This window comes from Brachionichthys hirsutus, chromosome 2 (assembly GCF_040956055.1).
Source record: "Brachionichthys hirsutus isolate HB-005 chromosome 2, CSIRO-AGI_Bhir_v1, whole genome shotgun sequence".
NCBI classification, from domain to species: domain Eukaryota; kingdom Metazoa; phylum Chordata; class Actinopteri; order Lophiiformes; family Brachionichthyidae; genus Brachionichthys; species Brachionichthys hirsutus.
This window is the reverse complement of record NC_090898.1, coordinates 13,989,480-14,013,786: the sequence shown is the minus strand read 5'-3', so window position 1 is coordinate 14,013,786 and position 24,307 is coordinate 13,989,480. Positions and strand designations below refer to the sequence as shown.

At 42.2% G+C, this 24,307-nt stretch overlaps 1 protein-coding gene across 1 annotated transcript; it reads left to right on the top strand.

The window, feature by feature from the left end:
- Nucleotides 1-5,666: 5,666 nt before the first annotated feature.
- LOC137904326 (chemokine-like protein TAFA-1) lies at nucleotides 5,667-23,508 on the top strand. The gene is made up of 4 exons (XM_068748494.1): nucleotides 5,667-5,808; nucleotides 22,101-22,241; nucleotides 23,213-23,337; nucleotides 23,476-23,508. The coding sequence occupies exons 1-4, from the start codon at nucleotides 5,667-5,669 to the stop codon at nucleotides 23,506-23,508; spliced, it is 441 nt and encodes a 146-aa protein (XP_068604595.1).
- The last annotated feature ends 799 nt before the right edge of the window (nucleotides 23,509-24,307 follow it).

Here is a 24,307-nt window from a genome sequence, read left to right as displayed (position 1 = left end):
GAAAGGTAAAAACTATCATTTGTACAATTTCCGGGTATAAAAGATTTCCTTGTCTCCTTTCCTTTCTGATTTCAAAATCTGCCAGAGATGGTGTTACATTTCACATCCGACTCTATAATCACAAATGTAAATGGTGTTTGATAACACAATCCTGCACACTTAACCTAGATGGTGATGACCGGCGATATTTCCTAGGGCAGCATTAAAAGCCGTCCATTGTATTAGTGTTTTTTTCTTCCCCTGGAAGCCATGGGAGAGCGCCGGATTTACAGTAGCAAATCTTAGGAGGCGCAGAGGCAGTTACTGGAATGGAACGGTGAAGCCCAGCCAGAAGGTAACCGCGTCTGCTCTCTCTGGAGTCTGTCATCAGCAGTTTGGGCTAAACGAATAGCTACTTTTTTTATATTATTATTTTTGTTAATTTGTTAATTAGAAAAATTCACAATATGCATGCGTTGACATTTGACTTAATGGCGGGCTCAAACACTGCACCGTCTCAGCAAATGTCAATCGCAGTCAGGTAATAATGGAGGTAAAAGAAGAAGCATTTTTAGATTTTAATTACATGCTTTAAAAATATCCGAACAACGGAAGTTTTGCATTTGTACAGCTCAAGCTTGGAAAGGTTTGTGTCTGGGAAGTTAATGAATTGTCTCGCCTGAGAGGAATATATGTCATTCTCATCCACAACAAAGATATAATGGAAAAGATTCATATCCTTAAAAGAGTCTATTAAATGTTAAGATCAACTGATGTAAAAAAAAAAAAAAAGGGGGGGGGGCTTGGCGAATGAAAAACACACCACACTCAACACTTTGGCTATTTTAATTGCGGTTTGAGCAGATTCTACCCATTGAGACATGCATATACTCTACTCTACTGAATGAGATTCAAAGGCCAGATCCTCACACCCCAGCTTCTGTAAAGATAATCTCATTTCTTACTTGGCTGAGCTCGAGAGTTGGCTCACGCAGATAAAGTTAGACACCAAACCGTTTCCCGTTGACCTTTCCAGAAAGGAGCAGAGAATGATTCAGGAAACAAAAACACTCAATGAAAATGCAAATCATTCACTTGAAAGGCATCCCTCACTTATTTATTTGTGAGCAATTCCTGACAGTGATTTATCGATCTGGCATCTCTCAGATATATTTGAGCTGCGTTTTTACTCCAACAGTGAGATCGCATCGTCCTCTGAAATGGTTTTCACACACACACACACCCCCCCCCCCTTTTTTTTTTTTTTTGCACAGCATCTGAGCAGCATCAGCAAGTGAGGGGATTCATGTGCGATTACAGCCTGTAATGTGTGCCTGTAGAAATGCATGACTTTTATCTACTAGAAAGCCCCATTTTCCTCCTATATAGTTCAAAAGACATTGAGCGGTGATGCGTGACATGATGACATGTTCTCCGTGTCTAATAGAAATCAGCCTCCTGGGATTGATGCCAGTGTGATTAGCAGTAATATTTTAAAATGCCACATGCTTTTTTTTTTAGGGCGGCTAAACCTTCAATGATCCCTGTTATGACAGGGGTGGGCACAGCTAAGGGGGGGAAAAACTGCAAAGAAAATGGTTCTTCCTCAGACGTCTCGAGCTCTCCCATCCCACCGCGAGCAGAACTCAATTTATTGACATTTTTGTTCTGCTTAGCCACTCTCGGCATAAAACGGCAGCCGACACCTTATCTTGCGGGCATGCCGTTTCGGAAATTAAATTTGACACGGAATCAGACAGGCGTAAAGATTAGACCCATGTTGGTGCTGTCATTTGTAAAAATGTGTGACTTTAAATTGTCTTTCAGTTGATCTAAGTAGAAGCAGGATGCTTTGGACGTGTCCCCGAGAATCTCATCACCATATGTAGGTAATGTTTGGACCCAAAAGCCCGTGGCAGCTTATGGTCCACCTGCTCCTTGGTCGTATCCGTTCTGACTATTCCAGATTCAGGAGACAGCTCAGGTGAACGTCCTTTACGAGAATCGCCGTGTTTTTAGGGTTGATGTTCAGAGAGTAGCCGTCAGAACCTCTCAGGGAGGAGTCGGTTGAATCAACAGACCATAAACCTTCTTCGGACAGAAACTGGTGTTCTGCGGGTCAGGGCAGAACCTTTCTGGTTTGTTTATTGTGCTGCAAACATGACAGACAGACATTCAGTGGCAGTTGTATTTTTAGAATGAGAGTAATTCCATCATCAATTTTGTCTTTGTCAGCTGAGAGGTTGTCGGTCTTTGAAAGTTTATATCTTTGGAAAAGATATCTAAATTTAGACTTAAATTCTGCCTCAGAGCAGCGCAACACACTTTCATATTTGAGACTTGAGCCTTTTTCCTTCTGTTTCCCCTGTAAATCCATTATATTTCATCTTATAATGAACATATTCTATGTAATGTTGAATTAATCAAGTATTCAAGTATTGATTGTGGAGCCAAAGTCTAATATAGCTTATTCCTCTGTGCTTTTGACCGCAGTCATAAAGAACACATTGCAAACACAACTTGCTCTACTCAGTTCCTCTTAATGTGTCCATGTAAATAAGCACTGTAGTTTATTTTGGGTGAATCCAATATACATGGTCACTAGAGCTCTATATGCCGCTGAAAATACTCCCAAAGACAATATTTAATTATTTTGGGGGGATTTCACCTAAAAAAAACAATTTTATGTCTACATGTATTCTTATTATCCTATCACACTGAATTGCCGTTCTGCATGAAATGTACTATCTCTGGTCTTGCCTTAAAGTGGAATTTATATCCCCTGTCCCACCAAAAAAAGACACACAACAAAGTCAAAAATCCTTTAATTTAATTAATGATTAAAGACCTATTCCCCATATGACAGAAGATCTGTATGAGCTTCATGCTTTTCATAATGAAAACGATTGGTCAACTGGTGATTCTTGCTCGGACACCATGCGGTTTCCGACTGAAGCTGGGTTTTCTTTTATCATCCTATGCCGCCCCCCCTACCCAATGTGACTCTATGAGCACTATATTTTCCAAGTGTTCTGGATAATTGTCTGCATGTGCCATGGGAATAAAGGTCAATGGTATTTATGATTTCAGGATTCTTTCTTCTGCTGCACCACCTCCTGTGCTCCCCCTTGTATCCGGATAAACTCCCCCTGAATCCGATGGTCTGAAGTTCAGTCCCATTGTGCCAAAGTACGGTGTCAGCATTGCCAAAACTCTATGAGCAATTAATGAGTAGCTGGTCTTGGAGAAGTAGTGTTCTGCTCAGTATAACTCAGTAATTTATGGTATTTGGCTTTCCCCTTTGCTGTAAATCCCGTCTGCACAGAGTTGACTCTGCCAAAGTCTCAGACATTAATGCCGTGTCGTTGTGTGTCGACATCTCATCTCAGGCAGTTTCTTGCTTTTCCTCTCACTGTGTGTGTAGGGGGGGGGTTGTTGTTTTTTTCACTCCTTCCTGAACTGGGAAGGCTCCCTGTCTTCCTGAGCTACCATCAAAATAAAACGGAAAACCTTTATGCCATCGAGATGGCATTGTGAGATGCGGGCCTTGGGCATGTTACTGCATGTCAGTGATAAAAAAAAATACAGACACAATGCAAATGTGGAGCGCACAAGGTGACGAGGAACACAAGTGTTTCCCACACTCACAAATCGGTGCTGAATTCGACTCACTAACCCTCTCCTGTGCTATGATCCCCAATGCATCTCCAGATTACCTTTACCTTTAAGTCCAGGGTTATTATTATTATTATTATTATTATTATTAATAATAATGTTACCATTATTATTATTATTATTATAATTCGTATTATTATTTCACGCCACAGCCCTCTTTCATGTTCTCCTTTAACAGATCTGAGGTGAGCTGAGGACTGAGAGTTCGTTCCTCTCCCTCCTCGCTTGGCTCCTGCCCAGATATTTAACGCTTTTACTTTCTCATACTAACTTTTAAAAAAGTTATTTACCTGGACGGCATCAAAAGAAGCAGAACATCCCTTCTAAAAGTAAATAAATATGAGTCATGTGAATGCAGCGCTATGAGAGCTATATGCATTTGAGCAGATCATCCCTCCCCTCCCCCCCATGCCGTCTGATCCAGAGGCAGTCTGGCTTTAAGACGTGTGATCGCGTCTTTACGCACGGCGCGGCTGCACGCACGGTGAAACATTTGTTTCTGAGTGCGCGCTGCGTTGAGGAGGGACTCAGCGAGCTGAGCGCCGCTGTTCAGAGGTTGCCTCTCACTGGAAGGATGCGGACGCTGAAAGAAGAGATTCCACGACAGTTCATTAAGGAGCGCAGCGCGCCGCGCGTGTCTATAGATGCGTGTCAGTGGGAACAGATCCTCAAGAGGAAGCAGTGATATTTCAAAGGTGGAATTGAGAGAGCTGTAAATCTTTTTTTTTTTTCCTGATTCCGGCTTGACGGTCATCCGTGAATCACTGGACTGTTGCTATCAAAGTGTGGAGGAAGGGACGCAGAGCTAAAGTCACACTTATTGGATGCGCAGCAGCATGAGCAGCATTATGGATGGATTTACGTCTTTCTGTTGAGATATTCACACACTCTTTATTTGGGGTTGCTTAGGTAAGATTTCCTCTTTCTACTTTAGGCAAAAAAAAAAAAAATCACATCACTGTCAGGGAGGTTTATCCTTTTGCATAGGACTGGCATTTACCAAGGGAAATAATGAAATCAGTTTGAATTTACATGAGAATCGTGAAATCTGCACGCAGAACGGAACTCTGTGTCTCATTGTCGAGAGAAAATGCTGTTTCCATGCTGTGATTTGACATTTTCCCTATTGAAGAAAGCAAATTGTTTTGTCCATGTTTATCAAGTTCTTTATTTATTCTTTATTTATGTTGATGCTACTTTTGGGTGCAAAATGTTCATGTCGAAGGAATGGAAATGTATTGTTGAAGAGTGTGCGCCTCATTTAATCTTAATGGCGATCATTTATGCAACGTTTCCTTCTGAAGGTTGGATAAAAGTTTGCAGGCGCTTGTAAACTCAACATCATGTTAAAATCATATGGTAAAGAATTTAAACCTGATGTTTTGAATGGCATACGAGTTATTTATTTTTTAAAAGATGAACATTTAAATGCCTGGCGGTGCTGTTGTGCATAAAACAGGTGTGTGAAAGGGTCGAAAGATTTGTTCATTTCCCCATCGATTGCCCTCACTGCCACCCAGCGTGTTTGACCAGGAGCCTTCTTCAATGTAGTCCTCACTCTTTTTTGTTTTTTTTGGGGGGGGTTGTTTTTTCTTCTTCTCTAAACAGGATGGTGAAACATTACGAAGCGTTTGATTCCTGTCACATTATTCTGACAGATAGAGAAAAGCCTCGGCAGCCAGCTGCTTTTAAAAAAATCGCATCTTTCTTTAAGTTTGATTTGGGTTTGGAGGCAGAAGAAACGGCTCATGCAGGAGTTGAAGGGGAGTCAGCCTGTCAGGGGGAATCTCTTGCTGCATGGGAGAAACTCCCCGGGGATGGCGTCGTGGCTCAGGGTACAAGACGGGGCAAACGAGGGAGCCGAAACGGCGAAGAACTCATACTTATATAATCATGCTAATGATTTTTGTGACTCAGGGATTATGTGGGGGGGGGGGGGGGGGAGCAATGGGATGAGGTCATAGGTCGCAAACATGATGTATTTTTCTGACGCCACCTCTGCCAGTCCTTAGATGTGTCTTGTCATGTCCTGGCTGTTCTGCCTGTGCCTTTGGGTCGGGGTGACCGCCATTCAGCTGTGTCAGGCCACGTTCTCCGACACCATCCCACAGCGCCATGCGACCAGGCCCGGGCGAACCACCGTCCACATGATCGGTGAGTCCTTTCGGAGGGTTTGTCTCGCCGTTGTCGTGCGTGAATCACTTGGCCTATAGCAAACGGGCATTTTAGCGAGTGCTTTCCACAATTGCTGTTTTCCCATTGAGACTTATAGCACTGATAGCCAGAGAACTTTCTGCACTGAGAATAACAAAAGATGAAAAATGAATGCCCTTTATTATTTTTTTTGCACTTTCCTTTCCCAGCTATCACAGCTGATATTCATGCTACGCTGCTCCATCTTGATTTGATCTGTGTAGCTGTGGTTGCCGTGAAATTGCACTGAATAGGAGATGAACAGCGAGGCTCGGCCTCTTGCTTCCGCGAGGCCGGCGCGAGCTGTGGCTACGCTGAATAATTACGATGTCAGGACTCGACAGAGGACATGGAAGTTGAACACTTTCAGAACTTTAAAGGGGAAATCGCAGCGGGGGCGTCCTGGTCAACAAAAGGGAAATGGAATTACTGTTTTGAATGTGATCAGATACCTTTTTTCAGAGAGTTCAAAGCCAACAATTTGAGTCTTCTGGTGATGCCCTGCCATTCCATTTACCGCTGCATGGCTAAGCTCTCACTTGTGGATACATTTTATGAGAAGAGGATGGAAGGCCTGTCTGTATTGATTCTGACACTGGGACATTTGTTCCCTGCTGTGTGTCGTGGGCCTGTTGGATTGGCAGGAGGATTGGGGTTGACGGGTCATGAATTGGTGGCAGGAAGGCCGTTGGTTGCAGACCAGTGGGCCAATCACTGAAGGCGGCAAAATGCCAACGAGCTCACGGTGACTGCCATTGCTGGAGGAAATCGAGATTACAGAGGGCAGGAGGTCACTCGCGTCCTCGCCGATGGAAATGTGTGTTTATGGGAGGACGCCGTTTGGGGCAAACCCAAGTCAATCACGTGTGGCGACTTTGTGGAAACGCCAAACTGCGAGCTGTTCTCCATAGCTTTTCTACACAAGCAATCGATGAATTTATTGGCTCTGAGTAAAAACACCTGTGGCGTGAAAAGAAGTACAAGTACGTGAAGATTACAGATTTATCGCCGCTCTCTCTGAAATGTGTTCTCACTAATAATTTATTTTTGGCGGAGAAGCAACTCTTCCACTCATGCAACAAGATATTGGCAGCCTCGTTGTACAGAAGTCCATTAGCAGGATGACCCGTGAGTAGGTGCTGTGTGTGTGTGTGTGTGTGTGTGTGTGTGTGTGTGTGCTCAGTGATTCGGACAAAGCGCCCTGTTTTCCAGGCTCTACTTACGGATTGCTGCTCGCCACTCTGTCTCTCTCGCTGATGCGCTCGGGGCTGTTCCCGGTACGGCATGATTCATAAGGTGCCGTATTTATGTGGTGCAAAGAGCGTGAACTGTATGTAAAATACAGAGCAGATTGTGTTGGTTGTGAATCTGTAATGTGTGTGTGTGTGTGTGTGTGTGGGGGGGGGGGGGGGGGGTGAAAGGGTCGTGCTTTCTTGACCCTTATGAATCTCGTCTCGAACCTTTAACTTGACAGCAACCTCGCATCGATTTTAAAAAATTGCAGTAATGCTGCTATAAACATGAGAATTCTTCTTCAGGTGTACCACATTATTATTATTTTTTATTTTTTTCCAGGAACAGCCTCTCAGCGTGTAACAAAAGATTCTGCCGCAGTATATTTCCAGTGGAAGAATGAGCGCCATTGATGATGCAGGGCATGATGTGGAGGTGTTAGCCGAGAGGACGACAATGAATAGATCGTGGCTGCCTGAGGTGGCCTTGCTCCCTCGTGAACTCACTCCCACCAACAGTCTCCTGTTCAGGGTCAAATCTGGCCATAACAGAAAGACCATAAGGCTCTCCACACGGCGAGGACAAAAACTGGCCTTCCGGTTGCTGTAAGACGTATAGCCGAGAGGATGATGATGATGAATATATTTATTAGATAGAATGTTAGAGTACAAGTACAGTCACACAGTAGCATGTATTACAGTACAAATAAAGTCAAACATCCTGTCTAAAAGGAGCATTTCAAAAAAAGCCCTTGCGGTCTTGTTTCCGTTGAAAGTCCTTGGTACATAAATCATCGACATTTAACAATACAATTTTCACGATACAAATAAAAATAAAACCAATATTAAATTACTCAGTTGATGCAAAGTAACATTAGAAAAATAAAAAGGAAGCACGCGTGACGTGCGGAGCGGCAGGATGAAGGACATGAGGCGAAGCGACTTACATGTTTCTACTGTATATGATTTATTTAGACGTATGTCATGAATATTTTTCTCTGTATGATATCCGTTACCCCCCTTCCGTCGTGACTGTGACATCCTTCTATGGATGCTATCGTTAGCGCCACGTTTCAGCCCCGTCGGTCCCCCAGGATCTCTTCCTTTTCCATTTTAACCCCTTTTTGTTTTTACAATGCTGCAGATTTCATTACTCAATCTGCTTTTCACAGGACCCACAAAAGTAAAGTAAAAAAAGACCAAATAAAACTGAATAAATAAAGGATATGAGAGTGATCACACGTGGAGGTGCTTTTAATGCTAAATAACTTTAATATCGGGTTTTCTTCTTCACATGTAGAGCTCAGCCGGCGTTTCATTTCTTTGCAGAGCGAACAGACCGTTAAAGTCCCTCTTGTCTTCTTTCCGTGATCTTATTGGGGAGTGGAGGATCAGGACTTTTTCTCTACTGCACTCCAACAAAAGGAAGCACTCGGCCAGCAAAAGCTCACAATGAAACCATAACATGAAAAATGGATTTCAGTCTGTCACAAACAAAGGCTGCATCCTCGATGCGCTGTTTTAGACACTGACAATTTAATAGCCTTATATAATGCATCCTGGAGGCACATTATTTTGACGTGCATCTTCCTCCTTCCCTCCTCCAGACCTCCTCTCAACCGTGCTCTCACGCGTGTCATCGCTGCTCCGCTGCAGTGCCAATGGGAAGTGGCGTGTGCAGCCTCGGCCCGAGGCCTCTCCCCATCCGGGGAGCAGCGAACCCACTTTGTTCTGACGTTGTGATACACGCAGCTGTTGTGTTAGCAGAACTTCTGACCACGCTGTAAAAACGGCACAAACTTCCTCAATCGCCTTCAAAGTGGATTTGCTGCGCTTTATTTGCTCCTGTAGCGCTGAGAGGCAGCGCTGTATTGTATTTTAACAGAAAAATGTAATTTGCTTTATTTCCTTGGTTGTCTTCTTCTTCTACAGTTTCTTCCTCTTTTTGTTTTTATTATTATCATTACTATATTTTTTATTAGTATATTCCCAGTTCTTACTGTACACTCATATCTACAAAGAGGATGTTCACGTCTCAACATTTCCCCATTTATTTCCTCTTCCAGGTTATGAATTATTCACAAGCCAGAGCTCTTCTCGCTTGTGGATATTTGTTTAAACAGCATGTTTAATTGAAGTCTTTCAGCCAATTCTGTGCAGGGGCCATGGTTTGTGGTCACAACGCTTATATGCAAAATGAAATTCTGTGGCCCACAGCTTAATTAATTAGCACGCTTTCTCTCTCAAGACTTGCACCAGCTGCTTCTTGTCTCCGCCAGAATCCCAAAGCATTAATAAAAGCGGTGCGCAGACAAAGTTCACGGCTCGACATGCATCCCAGTGATGAGGCCATGGGTTTTGCCTTATGGTACAATAATGAAAATGATTTTTTTTTTACCTGTGTATTTCGACCCCCCCCTGGCAACTCTGTGAATTTAAAATCCTTCCCAGGCTACTGCTACTTAGTACCACATAGTATTTTATAAATTTGCGATATATAAAAGTAACCTTCAATACTCCAACTAAGGATTTAACCTAATCAGTGTTTAGATCAGATCAAATAGCACTAAGCCGCTAATGCCCCAACACCACCAGCTCATGAGTGGTGTGGGGGCATCATCAGTGTAACTATGAAGCACTGAAGTCACATGACTTTCACTTCCTGCCACCATTGCCACCCTTACCCTCTGTGAACAACAGAAAGTGCCAGCAGGAGTGGCGATGCCACATTGATGCTGATTGTAAAAACCACACGCCGTGACATAGATAAGTTTAGTTATCAATCCTGCGAGACGGAGAGACAATCGGCGATAGGACGCCGGGAGTGTGGTGTGAACTAAGACAGAACTGGCACCATGAATTGCAGCTCAGAAATAACTGCTTTGAACAGTGGGATACATTTTGCCTGGGATCGGTATTATTTGTTGATCGTTTAAAACCACCAGAAGTGGAACATCCTCTTGGGGTCATTACTGAGACATTAAATCCCTGTTCTCTTTCCTTTTTATGGTTGGTTGGTTCTTTTGTTTTGTAGTTGGCAGCAGTTTTCTACATTTGTTTGCGGTGACAGGCGGCGTAGCTGAGGGATAGTTAGCGCTGAAACTCCTTATGAAAATGTTCAGTTCGCTTTAATCCAGAAATAGTCCAAACGACGCTCAGCTATTAGACACCGTTGTCGGGCGCAAACAGCACGCAGGGGCGAAAAATGAATTAGAGGCTCCTTAAAAGAGTTTATGAATCACATTAATGTTTCATATTAATGAAAGTGTAATGGCGGTGTTAGGTGCAGTCGGTGTTAAACTTTAATTACTTTTAATTATGCAGGTTTAGGGGCCAGACTGGGGCAGAGTTTAAAAGTGTCACAGATGTTTAATCCCTGCTTTTAGCATTTAAAAGCTCATTGTTGTTAACGGCCAGAATATTTATCCATCGTAATCGATACATTGTGAATATTTTAATGTCAATAAAGAGCTGTCATTTTTGACTATAGATACCCTACAGCACATGTGTCAAACTCAAGGCCCGGTGGCCAAATGTGGCCGCGTCAAGTCATTTTTTGTGGCCCGCGAGAGCTGTGTGCAGACATTTGTTTTTAAAATGCTGCATCCGTTACATGTTCTTAACAGCCCACATTTGTTGGTTGTACTGCAGTTCTGCCCCTCTCAACTGTGACAAAAGAGTTTTGAACAAAGTTAATGCCATAACTTGTGTTGGATGATATTTTTGTTATTATTTTTTTTTATTTATTTAATATTTACTTGAATAAGTTTGATTATTGATCGATGGAGTAGTGTGGTTTGCTGAAACTGATCAATTGAAATGATTTATGTTATAATAACAGCAATAATCTATCCATATATTTTTGCAACTATACAATTTAATATGCAATGTTTGTAACTTAAGTAGTGAACTGATCAAATGGAAAAATTCAGCAACATGGCAATAATAATAGCAACATGCTGCAGTCAGGAAATGAATAATCTGCTAGCGGTGACTAAAGTTATTTGAACTTTTTAATTTTTTCCAGCATGTGCTGAAATGTTGACCCCGGCGACATATGGCGCTCAGGATCAGCCCTGGACAGCTCCATATATAGCCGACTACATATGGAGCTGTCCAGTGCTGATCCCGTGTTTTCATTGACTCTGGGAATGTTCTTTATCTTGCCCACTTCGGTTGGTTTTTTTGGTTTGCTCATGTCCATGACAAGACAAGGTGGTGGTTTTTTGGTTTTGCTTTGATTTTTGTTATCGATTATCTTTGTTCCTGCATGATGATTGCATTTGAATGGAACTTTTCCACATTAATAGATGTGTTAATTTATTCCCATCACAAACTTTGGTTCATACTTATGATTTTTCTCATTTACAGTATGGCTTTGTCTCTAACAATATTTAAGTTACAACCTTTTCAAAAAGTGATATCAGCTAAAGGGTTAAATAAAAAATTTAATGTTGTGTCTTCCTAGTGTTATGTCGGCATGTAATCACGTTGTGGAAGTCCATCTGGTATGGAAATTCCCTAAAATGGTATGAAGCTAACCGGACTCTGCGCATCGTTATTTCCTTCCAAACGCTGACTCAGCGATGGCACTTCAAATGTCTCTTGAATAAGACCATGGAAAAAATTCCCACCTTCTTTCCTTTGTTTCCGTGCCAAAAGAAATCTAACCAACCCTCACAATGGACAGGATCCCACCACACTCCACAGTAATTGCTGAGACCAGGTTACACAAGCCTCTGTAGGTTTGTGTGTGCGTGTGTGTGTGTGTGTGTTTCTGCAGCGTTTACTCCAATATTATCCCCATAAAGCAAAAACCAACGTTAAACTAATGATGGCTCTGCGTCACCGCTGTCTCCGTGGGGGACTCAGAGTTACCGTCGTATTCTGTTCTGAGGATTGATAAGCCCCCCACTGAGATTTTTGCCTTTGAACCACCATGTAGGCGTTGGGTCGCTTGGGGTGGGGCAATCCTCAGGCCGTCCGTGCTTCTCAGACAACAAACTTGGAATTTGTCGCTTCGCCGTCGGACATTTTTGGTGGAATTTAGATTGTGGTTTTGAAGATTGGGCGACCCACTTGTGTGTCACATTGTTCATTTAGTTAAAACTGGGTCTGTATGGATTTATGCGACACCTTGCCATTCCCAAATGGCATCTGCGTGAAGAGGGATTACTTCTATTAAATCACCGGCTGCATTTTTAGTGGTAAAAAATGTGACCCAGTTTCCTTTATTTTTGGATTTTTATCACTGACATAAATGAGAATTATCCTTAAGAGATCATTTCACATGGCGTTGACTTTGTGGCTCCGGTCGCCTATTTTAAGTGTTTGGCAGGAATATAAAATTCATTATCATTACTTAGACCTCATTAAACTGAAAAGAAGCATCTCAACTTGCTAATTGGTTCCAGGGGGGGGGGAGAAATAAGCAAAGTAATTAATACCAGGCTTAAAAGACGGCTCGATTGCACATGTCTTTTTTCCTGCGCTCATATTTCCTCGCTGTGCTACAAGACGTCTGGCATTTGTACGCTTTGAATAAAATAATATTTTCTCTCTGAACAACATGATGGAGGGATTCACTGACCATTTAATGCTCGCTGTGCAACTTAACATAAGAATAAAAAGCCACTCCTATTATTCTCCCCTGCTAGTAAAAAGGAAGCATATCTACAATGTCTTCTTAACTATACATGCTGATGTTCTGCACCTTTGGCTGATATAGGAATAAGACGTGAACATTTTCATCGTGCAACACAATCTGCTGAACGGGACCCGCTTCTGCCAATTTCAGATGGCAGGTGGTGCATAATCACACCGGCACCCCTGTGGAGCAGCTTCAGAGTGCATGTCATACAGCATGAAAGGTCATTTTGCCTTTGTATTATGCATTATTGCACAGTTTACATACTGCAGGCAGGCTGCTTAGATGATCAGGCTGGCAGCGAGGGGGCAAGCAGTCACATCAGAGGCAAGCTGCTGTTATCTAAAGACTCTCTGACTTGACTTTATCTCTGTTCCCTTTTCTTCTCCCTGAATAGAACTCTTTCATCACGCAGGCGATGTAAAAAAAAGAAATAAATATATATATATATATATATCAAAAAGCAGTTCTGGACATTTGCCAGTTGGGAAAAGGGGAGCAAAAATGATGGACAGATAGAACCTGACATTTAAAAATGAATGGTCTCACTGATGGGAGATGTATTTTTGCACTGCATTTTCTCTGTTTGCCTATTCTTCAAAAAGACGTTAGCTTTCCCTGGAAGAGGAAAGAAAAACCCAAGCTGGAGTGCCTTTTGCGTGTGTTTAATGGATATGAAAGCTGTGCGATGGCTGTTGTACAGTCACTGTCATGCTCAAAAAGCCTTGCATCTCTGTCATAAAAAAACAAATAACCACAGGCACCTTTCACGTGCGGGTCTGTAGCGTTTAATGCCCTTCATCGGGACCAGTCTTGCAGTGTGCCGGGCTTGCGTTGTGTGTGACAACAGAGACGACGGGCTTTGAGGCTCACATGCAAATGCAGAACTCGCTCCCTATTACTCGCTGCTTCCTCTGTTCCATGCAGTCTTCATGGCTCTTCAAAACAAAGCTAGCTCCACGCTGTGCGGCGTTCTGCATTTCCATAAAGTATCGCACATCTGCACAGCATCAATATTAGGGTAAAGCAAAAACCTCCAGCCGTACGTCACAAAATCCTATTTGTGTGGGTGGGGTGGGGTGGGGGGATTGCTAGTTTTCTTTGCCTCACATGGTTTTGATTCCCTCCCTAGTATGCATGTGCATTCAACTGAAGATATAGACCCGCATCCCTGCATTGAAAATGGGCTTGTTAAAAGAAAAATCTTCTTTTTTTTTTTTTTAATCCTTCCTGAGCACTGTTAATTCTCAAAGGATTTTTAAATTGTTGACTTCACTTGAGCGGTTTTTACACCAACCTGCAAGTCATCGGCATTTCCTTCAACCTCAAAACAAATTTGTCTTGTGGTTTATCGAGCAATATGCCACTCACTTTCAAACCCGGAATTTCTTTCCGTAATAACAACCGTACTGCAGGGACGTCAGATGTTTTTCACAGAACGCAGGGAAACAAAATAGTCGTTCAATTTGACACCATGCAGTCAGATATTTTGTGCCTCTTTCTCACTTCCATCTGCATTAATTTGACTTTCTTAGCCAATTTCCTGTCAGCGGCAGAACGGCTGGAGCCCGCTGACTTGGGTATCTGTGGAGAGCTTGCACGGAGAAGGCGGCGCCTATTATGGGTCACCTTGTATGCATTTTCCATTAAAAGGTGACAGGCATGCTGCTTGGGGCGCTGTGGCTTGGACATTGCGCCCTGCTGTCTCTTATAAATGACTTTTAAGCAGCAAAATAATTAACCACAGGAAATATGGCCTTGTGAGTTTGCAGGGACTTCCATGAAGCTGTAACTCTGAGCTTGCAGTCGGTTTTTCATTCCTCACAGATTTATGAAATATACATCATCACATGTCACTTAGGTGTGTGTGTGTTACCCCCTCACCGGAAAGCGACAGGTTACCTGTTAAATTGAGCCCCCCCCAGGCTCTCCAGTTGGTTTGCATATGGAATGTATTAGTGACTCCTCTCTCTGCTGCAACAACGCTTAGATTCACTCATTCATTTGCTTCTTTCCACTTTGGGGGGGGGGGGTAGCGGGAGTTGCTGCAGCATATCCCAGCTTGCTATTTGGTTTAACCCGCACAATGGAGGATTCAGGATCCCACAATAAATTGCACACATAGTATTTTTTCATGTCCACACTGTGTCGAGGAGATAGAACAGATGGCATTCAGCTGGCATCGGCCTCTCCAGAGAAAACTTCACAGTCTGGCCTCATTACATTAGACGGCGAGTCATTGTACGCTTATTATATTGTGACATTTCTATTGAGACAGACTGGCCATTTTCCTCTGCGCAATTGGTGTTTCATCATGTTTGAAGAACCGTTTGCTGCTCCCACATGAACTCTGCTCACATTCATTAGGAATCTGAGATCCACGGAAAATCAGAATCGGCGCTACGTGTTCCCGCTACGCACCGTTTGGCGACGCTTCATCCAGGCTCGCCGTCCTTAAATCATCAGATTTTGATGCAGTGTCGTTTGAGCTTCCAGCATGACTCATCGCGGTGTGGACTCGACGGCACTCGCCCTCCGTCCAGGAGCCGAAGCGCCGCTCATCCCAGGTGTTATCATTTGTGTAGATAATAGCATTACAGCTAAGTGCACAATTTCTATGTGACAGAATGGAACGCGGAACAAAGACCCCTCTATGAGGAATTATGGAGAGTGCCAGAGTGTTTCCTAAAAGCCTTTTTGAGTCACAGTTAAATTATTTTTTACTATTAATACACTGATACATACAGATATGAACAGAAAAAAGAAAGCCCAGGCAAATAATTAAGTGTAATAAAATAGAAGCCAGTCCTAGGCAGACTGAAAAATGTCGTCAAAATAAGTCCAGACTGAACACCTCAATTTGTTTTAGCCTTGTCTCAACACTTATCAAATGGGAATCATCTAAGTCAGTCTCACTCCCAGTTTTTCCGACACGTCCTTCGGGGATTCATCCAGATGCAGACGGTACCCTTCAGCGTCCTCTCTCTCGTCCCTGGAGGGCTGAAGGTCAAACACACAGTTCTCACCCAGTAGACCGGAGTTCATGTCCTGTGCAAAGGCATCATTTGTCTTTGAGTGCTAGTTCATGTTAACCGAGCAATGTAGCGGCTTTTTTTTTGGCAGAAAGGCCTCGTTCATAGATGGTATATGTGATGTCGGATAGCATGTGACAAATCGGTGTTGTCTTACGACCCGGGGTGGGAGCATGTCGGGAACGTCTGAGATGCATTTGCCATAAAGTTGTGTTTGTGGAAGATTCGGGCCTGACGGCATTAAATGAGATGAGTCCAAAAGCCAAGCAATGGCGACGCATTCGGGGTGTACCCCGCCTGTCGCCCATAGCAAGCTGGGATTGGCTCCAGCATGACCCGTGGAAGAAAATGGATGGATGGATGGAACTAGCCAACAAATACTGTCCAGAATTAATAGTCAGCTTTTTTCCCCATCTTTCTTTGGCTGAAATATCAAATATTTATCTTCATCTTATGAATAAAGAGACAAAATAAAAATACAAATGGAAAAAAAAAAAAACAACAAGCCGTGATTCTATAAAACAGAGCAAAGTTAGTCCAAAATGTTTTTCTTACCGTGGAGAACCAACACAGTACGAGGATGTGACAGTTTGTGTAGCTTCAGATGAAAAGAAAACTGCGAGACAGATCTGTACAGTCTATAATGACCATCATCAAAGTCTGTGCGTTCCTCTTTGTCGGACTTGAGAACAGCCGCTGAGAAAAACAAGCTTTATTTGTGCGGGTTCTACTTCTCCTTAAGGCCCGGCACGTCCTCCAACTCCGCATTTAAAATTCATATTATTGTGGTTTTTACGAGTAAAATATATACAGCAGTGATGTTGTTATTAAATCAATGTCACCGCTGGGTCCTTTCCATAGCTTCAGGTCTCAAAGTTTCCATCATAACACATTATCCTCATCATCAGATGGAGGTTTGTTGTCGACTTGTAGATGTAAAAAAAAAAATATATGTATATATACATACTAATAAAATGAAAAGAACATTACATTTAAATCCGACATGCATGAGAAGTGTTTTAATCTTCAGCTGCATCATGGAATGAACAGTTTTGTGGTGTTACGATCATATTCGGATTGTTGCTGCTGTTATGCAAAATAAAAAAAATAAAAAGTCTATAATTATTACCTATAGACGACAAATAAAATTAGTGGACAACAGTTGCTACAGAAATTGCATGGCAACATGCAAACACTCAAATGTCCCAGTCATCCCGATGATGTCACTCTGCGTTTTGGGATCATATTGGGGGGAACAGAAATGGCAATATCTTGTCATCTGCTGCAAGAAAAGTCCTCCAAATAATAGGAAGGTCAAAATAGTTGAGTGCTCATTTAAGTACAGCACATGTGCAGAGACAACATCTTGCAAAATTTAAATGTGAATATTATACCTAAAAAAGTAGTAATTATATCATTTTACGCATACTTAAGTAGCTCTGAATTTAGTGAATGACCATACCATTTCAGTGAAGTGTTATCCAATTAAATACTTTATTGGATGGCACTTATGTTGAATTCATTATAATTAATGTAATCTTTTATTACACACATACATACCCAATGTGTGTGTGTGTGTGCGTTTTTTGTACATTAGCTCTGGATTCTGTTTTATGGCATTTCATGCATCTAAGGCAGCTTTTGCTTAATATGATGATACAATATGGACCGGACTCACAGCATCATCGTCGTCATTGGCTTAGCAATGCAATGCTAAGGAAATAATGCTAGCAAGTTCTTGATTCTGTAGTCAAGGGACACTGTGACTTCACAAGTTACAGAAACAGTGGCAGATATCGCACATTGCATTAATAATCATCATTGTCATGGCACACAACACACACACACACACACACTACCTGCAGGTGAGTCACTTTTTAACACTTCAAATCCACTCTTCCTCTTCCTCACTCTTTCTCTCAGCCCTGTCTGGGTCACTCTGTTCCTCTTCAGCTTCCTTCCTGACACATCTTCTCCTGTACTAAAAACGTTCTGGTTTTCACCCGTTAGCATTTACCAAACCTCTTGTTGTGATATTTGACATGAGTGGGAGGGGCAGAGTCAGAACTGCAATTGACCCAGACTGGCGTCAGTATAGATTCTATACTACCGTATAGAAGATAGTCATTGGCCAAAGAATATATACTGTATATGAGATCAATCACATCTGACTGATATAACCGGCGACCAGATTACAGTACTCTCCTGCCTGGACCTGTAGAATCCAGCTGTTACAAGAAGAAGTCACTTTAAAGGGTATGGACAAGGGCAGGCAATAAAGAAAATTAGTTAAAAAAGCCAGAAAACTGGTAACACAAAGGCCTTGTTTACATCAAAACAGTGTTGGTAGAAGAGAAAAAGCTACTTTACTTTGAAGAAAAGATTTGTGTTCCTATGACAGCACTTTGGAACCAATCCTTGTGAGCACAAATCAACAAACCCGGTTGAAAGCGCTGAATGCTGCACTTCAAGTGTAGCTGGTTCTCAGGAAGCAGCCAGGGGAGATCAACAGAAACAGAACAAGAAACAAATCCAGAGAAAGAAATCCTCCCAAAGAAAGCTCAACACAACCACCTCCTCTTCTAGAGCACGTTATGACTTTTTAAGCTTATTTAAACCTGAAAATAATATCTGGGGCCGACTGGGCGCCGGCTGGACGCCTGGCAGTCCCCTCGCCTCCCCACAGCGTCTGTAATGAAGGGTCAGGAGCGCGGAGCATGGCGGTGGAAACGGGGCAGTTCCCTCTGCTGCTGTGTGACCTCTGACCCGACAAATGGCAATCTCAGCGTGGCCCTTGTTCCCTGTCAATCAATCTGCTGCCGGAGAGGCGACACAAGCAAACACACACACACACACTCACAATCGCACACTGAAGTTTGTCAATCGGTACACTGACTTTGTTCTTTAGTTACAGATAACGGAAGAAAATGAAAATACAAAAAAACAATTATACCCTTGCGTGGCTCCAGCCTCCACCTGACGGGAGCATTCTTCTTCAGCCATGTTATTTTCCATCTCCCTCTGAAATATTCATGATGCAAAGACGAGCTCTCTGAGCATGCAGCGTGTTGTACTCGCAGAACGAAGCCATGGGTGAGCTTGAAGAGCGCTCGGCGGCGTTGGCTATAGCTTTTGTTGAAAGGCAGTCGGTACACCTGCCAGTTGGAAATACTCACACTTATTTGCATTTTTATTTGATTTTAATGTATTCTTCTGAGGTGATGAATTCCAAATATAGAATATCCCCATTCTCTTTTTTTTTTTTGCCAGGAACGAGTAATGCAAGTTAATTCTGTTGAGTAGTGCGTTTTTAATAGATCAAAGAGGAAATCTGGGGCTGTCTTATGCAATTAAGGAGAAGCATTAAGAAGAGCAAACCCCTGTGGGCTGTTGTTTTCAAATGATGCCCCACTGCTTCCACTGGTACATCGCGATTAGGGCGACATGCCCTTTTGTTGAGTGCATCAGACATCAGACAGCAGGCAGCGCTCTTTTGCAGACCAGCCACAGGATCAGGATATTATTCAGTTAATCCAAAGGCTGTTGATGTTCTCTGGAATACAGAGCCAGGAGTCATGACAACCTCAAGAAACGGCGATGGCTTCCCAATTAGCTGCGAATTCCGTTTCCTAAAACTCACTTAGGCGATCGCCAACTTGACATTGGATCTGTTTAATTAATACTCATCGTTTAACTGCAGCACGGGAAGATTTACAATTAGGCGCCGCACAGACGCAATCAAATCGCAATCTTATCCTGACTTCTCTTGAGGATTTATGCGCATAAAATAAGATGAGGAGCTTTTATTGTGATGGAAATGAAGAGAATGGAGAGCGAGCCGAGGCAACTGATCTACCTCTATTCAGTGGGTCAAGTGAGGGAGCTTTGGTTAATCCCCACAGGAGCTCGTATGATGGCTCAATTATTTCCAAAATTGAACTCCCATTTCTCCATCTCTCTCTCCCTCCCTCCTTTGCTCGCCATCTTTTTTTTTTTTAAATTGAATTGACTTTACGACTTTGCTTGTCTCATTTGAAATTGTGGACTGACCAAATATTTTACTCAATGCAGCAACAACCTGTCCAATCTTGTAACCAAATATTAGATATTTAAAAATCGACTGGCTAAATAGACACCAAAAAAATGCATCTGTTTTCAACAGATTCACTAATGTAATGGTTTGTTACCTCCGCCAAGCAGCTTAGAGTTTCAACAGTGTATGTGAAGACGGATCTTGGTCTAACTTAGATCCAGATACCCGTCTGGATACAAAAAAAAGCTGGATTTTCCCATTTACTTATAATGGAGGCTTTTTCCAAAAATGAATATTCACTCACCAAAAATCACAGTCATAAAGGGGTTCCAATATGAACTATCATGTCTTCTGGATCTGATCCAGAATGAGTCCACTAAAAAAATAGATATATTTTAACATTGAAAACTCCATTTATGTATTAAAAAAATCAACTCCGATTCACTTACTTTTCATGGTTGGTGTCTAAAGACACCAAGAACAATTTAGAACATTTTGCTGATGATCCAGATCAGACCATGTGGACAGTGTAAATTCAATTATGAGGGGAATGAGCTGCTTGGCGGAGGTCTGGGCTCTCTGAGTGCTTTTCTAGTTCATCAACTGATTGCCAATTATTCTGCAACAATAATCAAAGTCAGTTTAGTGTCATGTGTAACAGTAATCTGAATGTCCTTGAGTTATGGGCTGCTGGTTGGATGAAACCAGAAATCTAAATAAGAATTAAATAAATAGTAAATAATGCATGCTAATTAGCATCTCTGCTAATTGTAAATCATTTATAAATAGTGATCAGTTTACTAATACCGGTAGTAAGAAGAGCGATCACGTTCGCTTCACCCCTGGCGAGTCACCTCAGAATGTGGTTTTATGTTGGAATATTTTTCTGAAGATAAAATACATTAAAAAGTTCCCTTTGTAAGTTTATAACCAGTATATTTACATTTAATCATTAAATACTTTTTTTACGGTAGTGGTGTCAATTGATTAAAGATGTAATTGAGTTAATCACATTAGCAGATTGTTCTCATGTTTATCAGTATCTGAATTAAAACAATACTCCATATGCAGTATTTCAAATAAACACATATTTATAGTTTTGCAATAGTATTGTATTTCAATATTTATCATACCAACCACACTTAATGTCTTTCTATCTACCACTGTCTTCAATTAGCTTTTTTATTCAACCAATTTATAAGCTGCAGATCTAAATAAAATAAAGATACGCTATTAAGAATCAGTCAAAAGAGAGATCACATCTTTCAGGTCCTGTATCTGTATATATATCATCACAAAAATGAGCCTTTGCCAACTTTCATGTTCCAAGTATCGAGTCAAATGTCAGCTTCACAAGCTAAAATATTCAAACGTCTTGAAGCAAAATATGCAAATCCAGTCTCAACACGTTCCACAAACCTGCAGCTCATTGTCATACATTACAAATCACTCTTCTGGCAATGTACCACAAACTCTCTCTCTCCTCCTCTGTCTCTCTCCCTCGCTCTCCTCTCTCTCTCTCTACAACCTCCCTGATCTCGTGTCACGCTGATGGGTGTAATTGTCAGATGGTTCTTTGCTGCACAACCGGCATATGTAAGGCGTCTGATCGCAGCCAGAGAGACCGGCGGCCGTGGTTTCAGTGGACTCTGTCCCGTCCGCTCATCCTTCAGGGCGCAGTCAGTCATTTGGTGATAATTGCATGGTGCAGCCAGTGTTGGTATTCATGCTCACCCTATAGCAGGCCTCCCAGACGGCGATTACGCGTCTTTTTTTGTTCGCCCAATCTCACACGACTCTTCATCGGCATTTTACATTTCAACATGCTGCAGGGGCCTTGCTCATTCATAGCATATAACGCACAATTATTCTTGCTTACAACAAATGGGTTATGTTTTCCAGTTATTTTATTCCAAGAAACAAAGTGACCAATCAACCAATTAATTGTTTGGTTTATAAAGCATCAGAAATCAGTGATCAGTCAAGTTTCCATAAAGAAATTTAATTTGAGTGAAATATAACTGAGGTGAGCAGCAAGAGCGCATCTGGTATGCTTGACTCCAATATTAATGGTAAAAACATCAATGATTTTAGGACTATTTCTGATGTTTTAATCAACATTATGTTGTGTAAAAACGATTCATAACATAAAACACAGACGAGACTTTGTTTCCGATACTGATGTCCGTCTGTGTTTAGCCATAAATTCCTCAGAAAGGAAAATGCGGCTCGGTTTGAGCGCCCCCCGAGGCGCTGGCTTAATGTTGTTTGTTGTCTGATTCTCTCTCCTTCTTTGTCTTCCTTATCAGAGGGCGGCACATGTGAAGTAATTGCTGCTCACAGATGCTGTAATAAGAATCGCATTGAGGAGAGGTCGCAGACAGTCAAGTGTTCCTGTCTGCCAGGGAAAGTGGCCGGAACCACCAGAAACAGACCTTCATGCGTCGACGGTGAGTATAGGAATAAAAAAAAAGAGCAGGTACTGCAATGATGTCTCAATGGCGTACGTGGATGTGCTTGCATTGCAGAGAAATTAATCGTTTCTATATTAAATTCATCTCGACATCTAAAAAAGAAATAGGAAAAAAAAAAGCCTGACAAAATTGCTATGTTTTGAAAAGATTCAGCGATTTGCTTAAGTAAAAGTCTCAGTCACCCGTGAAATTCCGTGGCCCAGATAAGATTAACATTGCCTGGGATAATGTCACATTCATATTCTCTTTTAGACGGAGAGTAGAAGGTGCGTTCAGGGTCAGCCGTACACGACCGATGAATGCCGCGCAACCTCAGGAGAGACCGAGCTAACATAAAGGAGAAGAATTTTTGATTAGATATTTCATGTTTTCTTTTTTTTTACACATGCTTTGACATGCATCTGCTACGCAGGTTCAACACTGAAAGAAAGGGATTATGTGCTCCGCTCTGATGCCACTAAAACACAAAATCTCTCACCTGAAGCTTTTATCTTAAGCCCTTTTGCAAATATTACTTCAATCTCGCGGCGGACTAGGCAAACGGAGGTCTCTCAGTGTCAGCTCTGACAGATCCTTTTCCTCTGTCACGCATTGCAAACCATTTATGTCTACTTACCCTGTATTTAAGGCAATTTTCTTTTTTGACATCAGAAATGTGGCTTGCATTAAAGTTGAGACGCAGTCAAACCCAACGATCCGCTCACTCAATGAAAAGGCTCGATCCCGCCCTCTGCATTCATCTACATCGGCATCTTACAAAGAAACCAAATTGTGATAAGCACCGGTATTCCAAGTGTCCTCTAATGCGTATACACAGGACACACGCAGTGAAATTACTCACGCTACTTTTTGACATTTGATATTTGGGATTCAACACTCCAGCCTAATGGCCATCAATCTACGAACTGTGTTCTCTGATTTTGCATTCTTGTCTTCATTGCCTGCAGCATCCATAGTAATTGGGAAGTGGTGGTGTGAGATGGAGCCTTGCCTGGAGGGGGAAGAATGCAAGACGCTCCCTGACAACTCAGGCTGGATGTGCTACGCCGGCAACAAGATCAAAACCACAAGGGTAAGATAACCTCTCTTGACCACGGGAAATAAAGAGTGGGAGAGAAATCCGCAGCGCTGGAATACCGGTTGTGGCATTAAACGGAACAGCTACTGGGATTGAATTTTACATCCCTTTCCTCCTTCTTTTTCCCACCAGAACACTCAGCCATACACAACATCAACATATTAACATTCTGCAGTAAGGAACCAAGGAACCGCCTCCGGTGCACAGGTTAATCTGCAGGTCAGCCTCTCTCATTTATGTCAGGATACAGTATGCTAATTCATTTGTCTTGGCTGATTTAATGGAAAAGCCTTTAAAAAAAAAGGTTGGGGGGGGGGCATCTATATTTTTGCTGTATTCACACCATTCGGAATGTGTCTCCTTCTCATTTCAGCGCCGTCACAGGACCAATTATCACAAAGACAACGAACCGATTGTCGCTTTAAGAAATGTGGACACTTCTCAGATTAAAGTGTAAAAAGATGTAGAATACAAAGCACATCCGTCTCAAGGCTACTGAGCATACACTGACGCTCCGAGCTGCCTGCGGGGGAACTCCATCATAACCTTATAATGAATATATTTTCATCATTATTTTTTTTATATAACTTTGGGGAGGAATGTGAAAGTGTATTTGGATTAATATCTGGAGCGCGTCTGACACCCCGACTCAGACATCAGTCAGACAGATGTTCACTATGGAGCACAAAGCAGGGGAGGATTATGTCACATGACATGGAGTACGTCCAGTAGTTGCCAGCCCTCAGGTTTTTTTCTTTTTCAAACATTGTAAGAAGAAAATACTGTACATAAATTGTTTGTCCTCTCTTGTGTACATGAGCTGTATTTTTCGTGATGAAGTCCCTGAACGCTGTCTTGCTCTTCCCTCTTTGTACCCACAACACAGCCAAAGTTCAAGGGTGCGACGTTTTAGGATGAAACAGACACACTGTGAGGGAAGTAAAACAAAACTTTGCGTGTCTCG

What these genes read in the sequence shown, in the direction of transcription:
- LOC137904326 (XM_068748494.1), top strand. Translation starts at nt 5,667, where the DNA reads ATGTGTCTTGTCATGTCCTGGCTGTTCTGCCTGTGCCTTTGGGTCGGG. An exon ending in CAGACCTTCATGCGTCGACG is followed by an intron (nt 22,242 to 23,212) that starts GTGAGTATAGGA and finishes CATTGCCTGCAG; the next exon opens with CATCCATAGTAATTGGGAAG. An exon ending in ACAAGATCAAAACCACAAGG is followed by an intron (nt 23,338 to 23,475) that starts GTAAGATAACCT and finishes TTTTCCCACCAG; the next exon opens with AACACTCAGCCATACACAAC.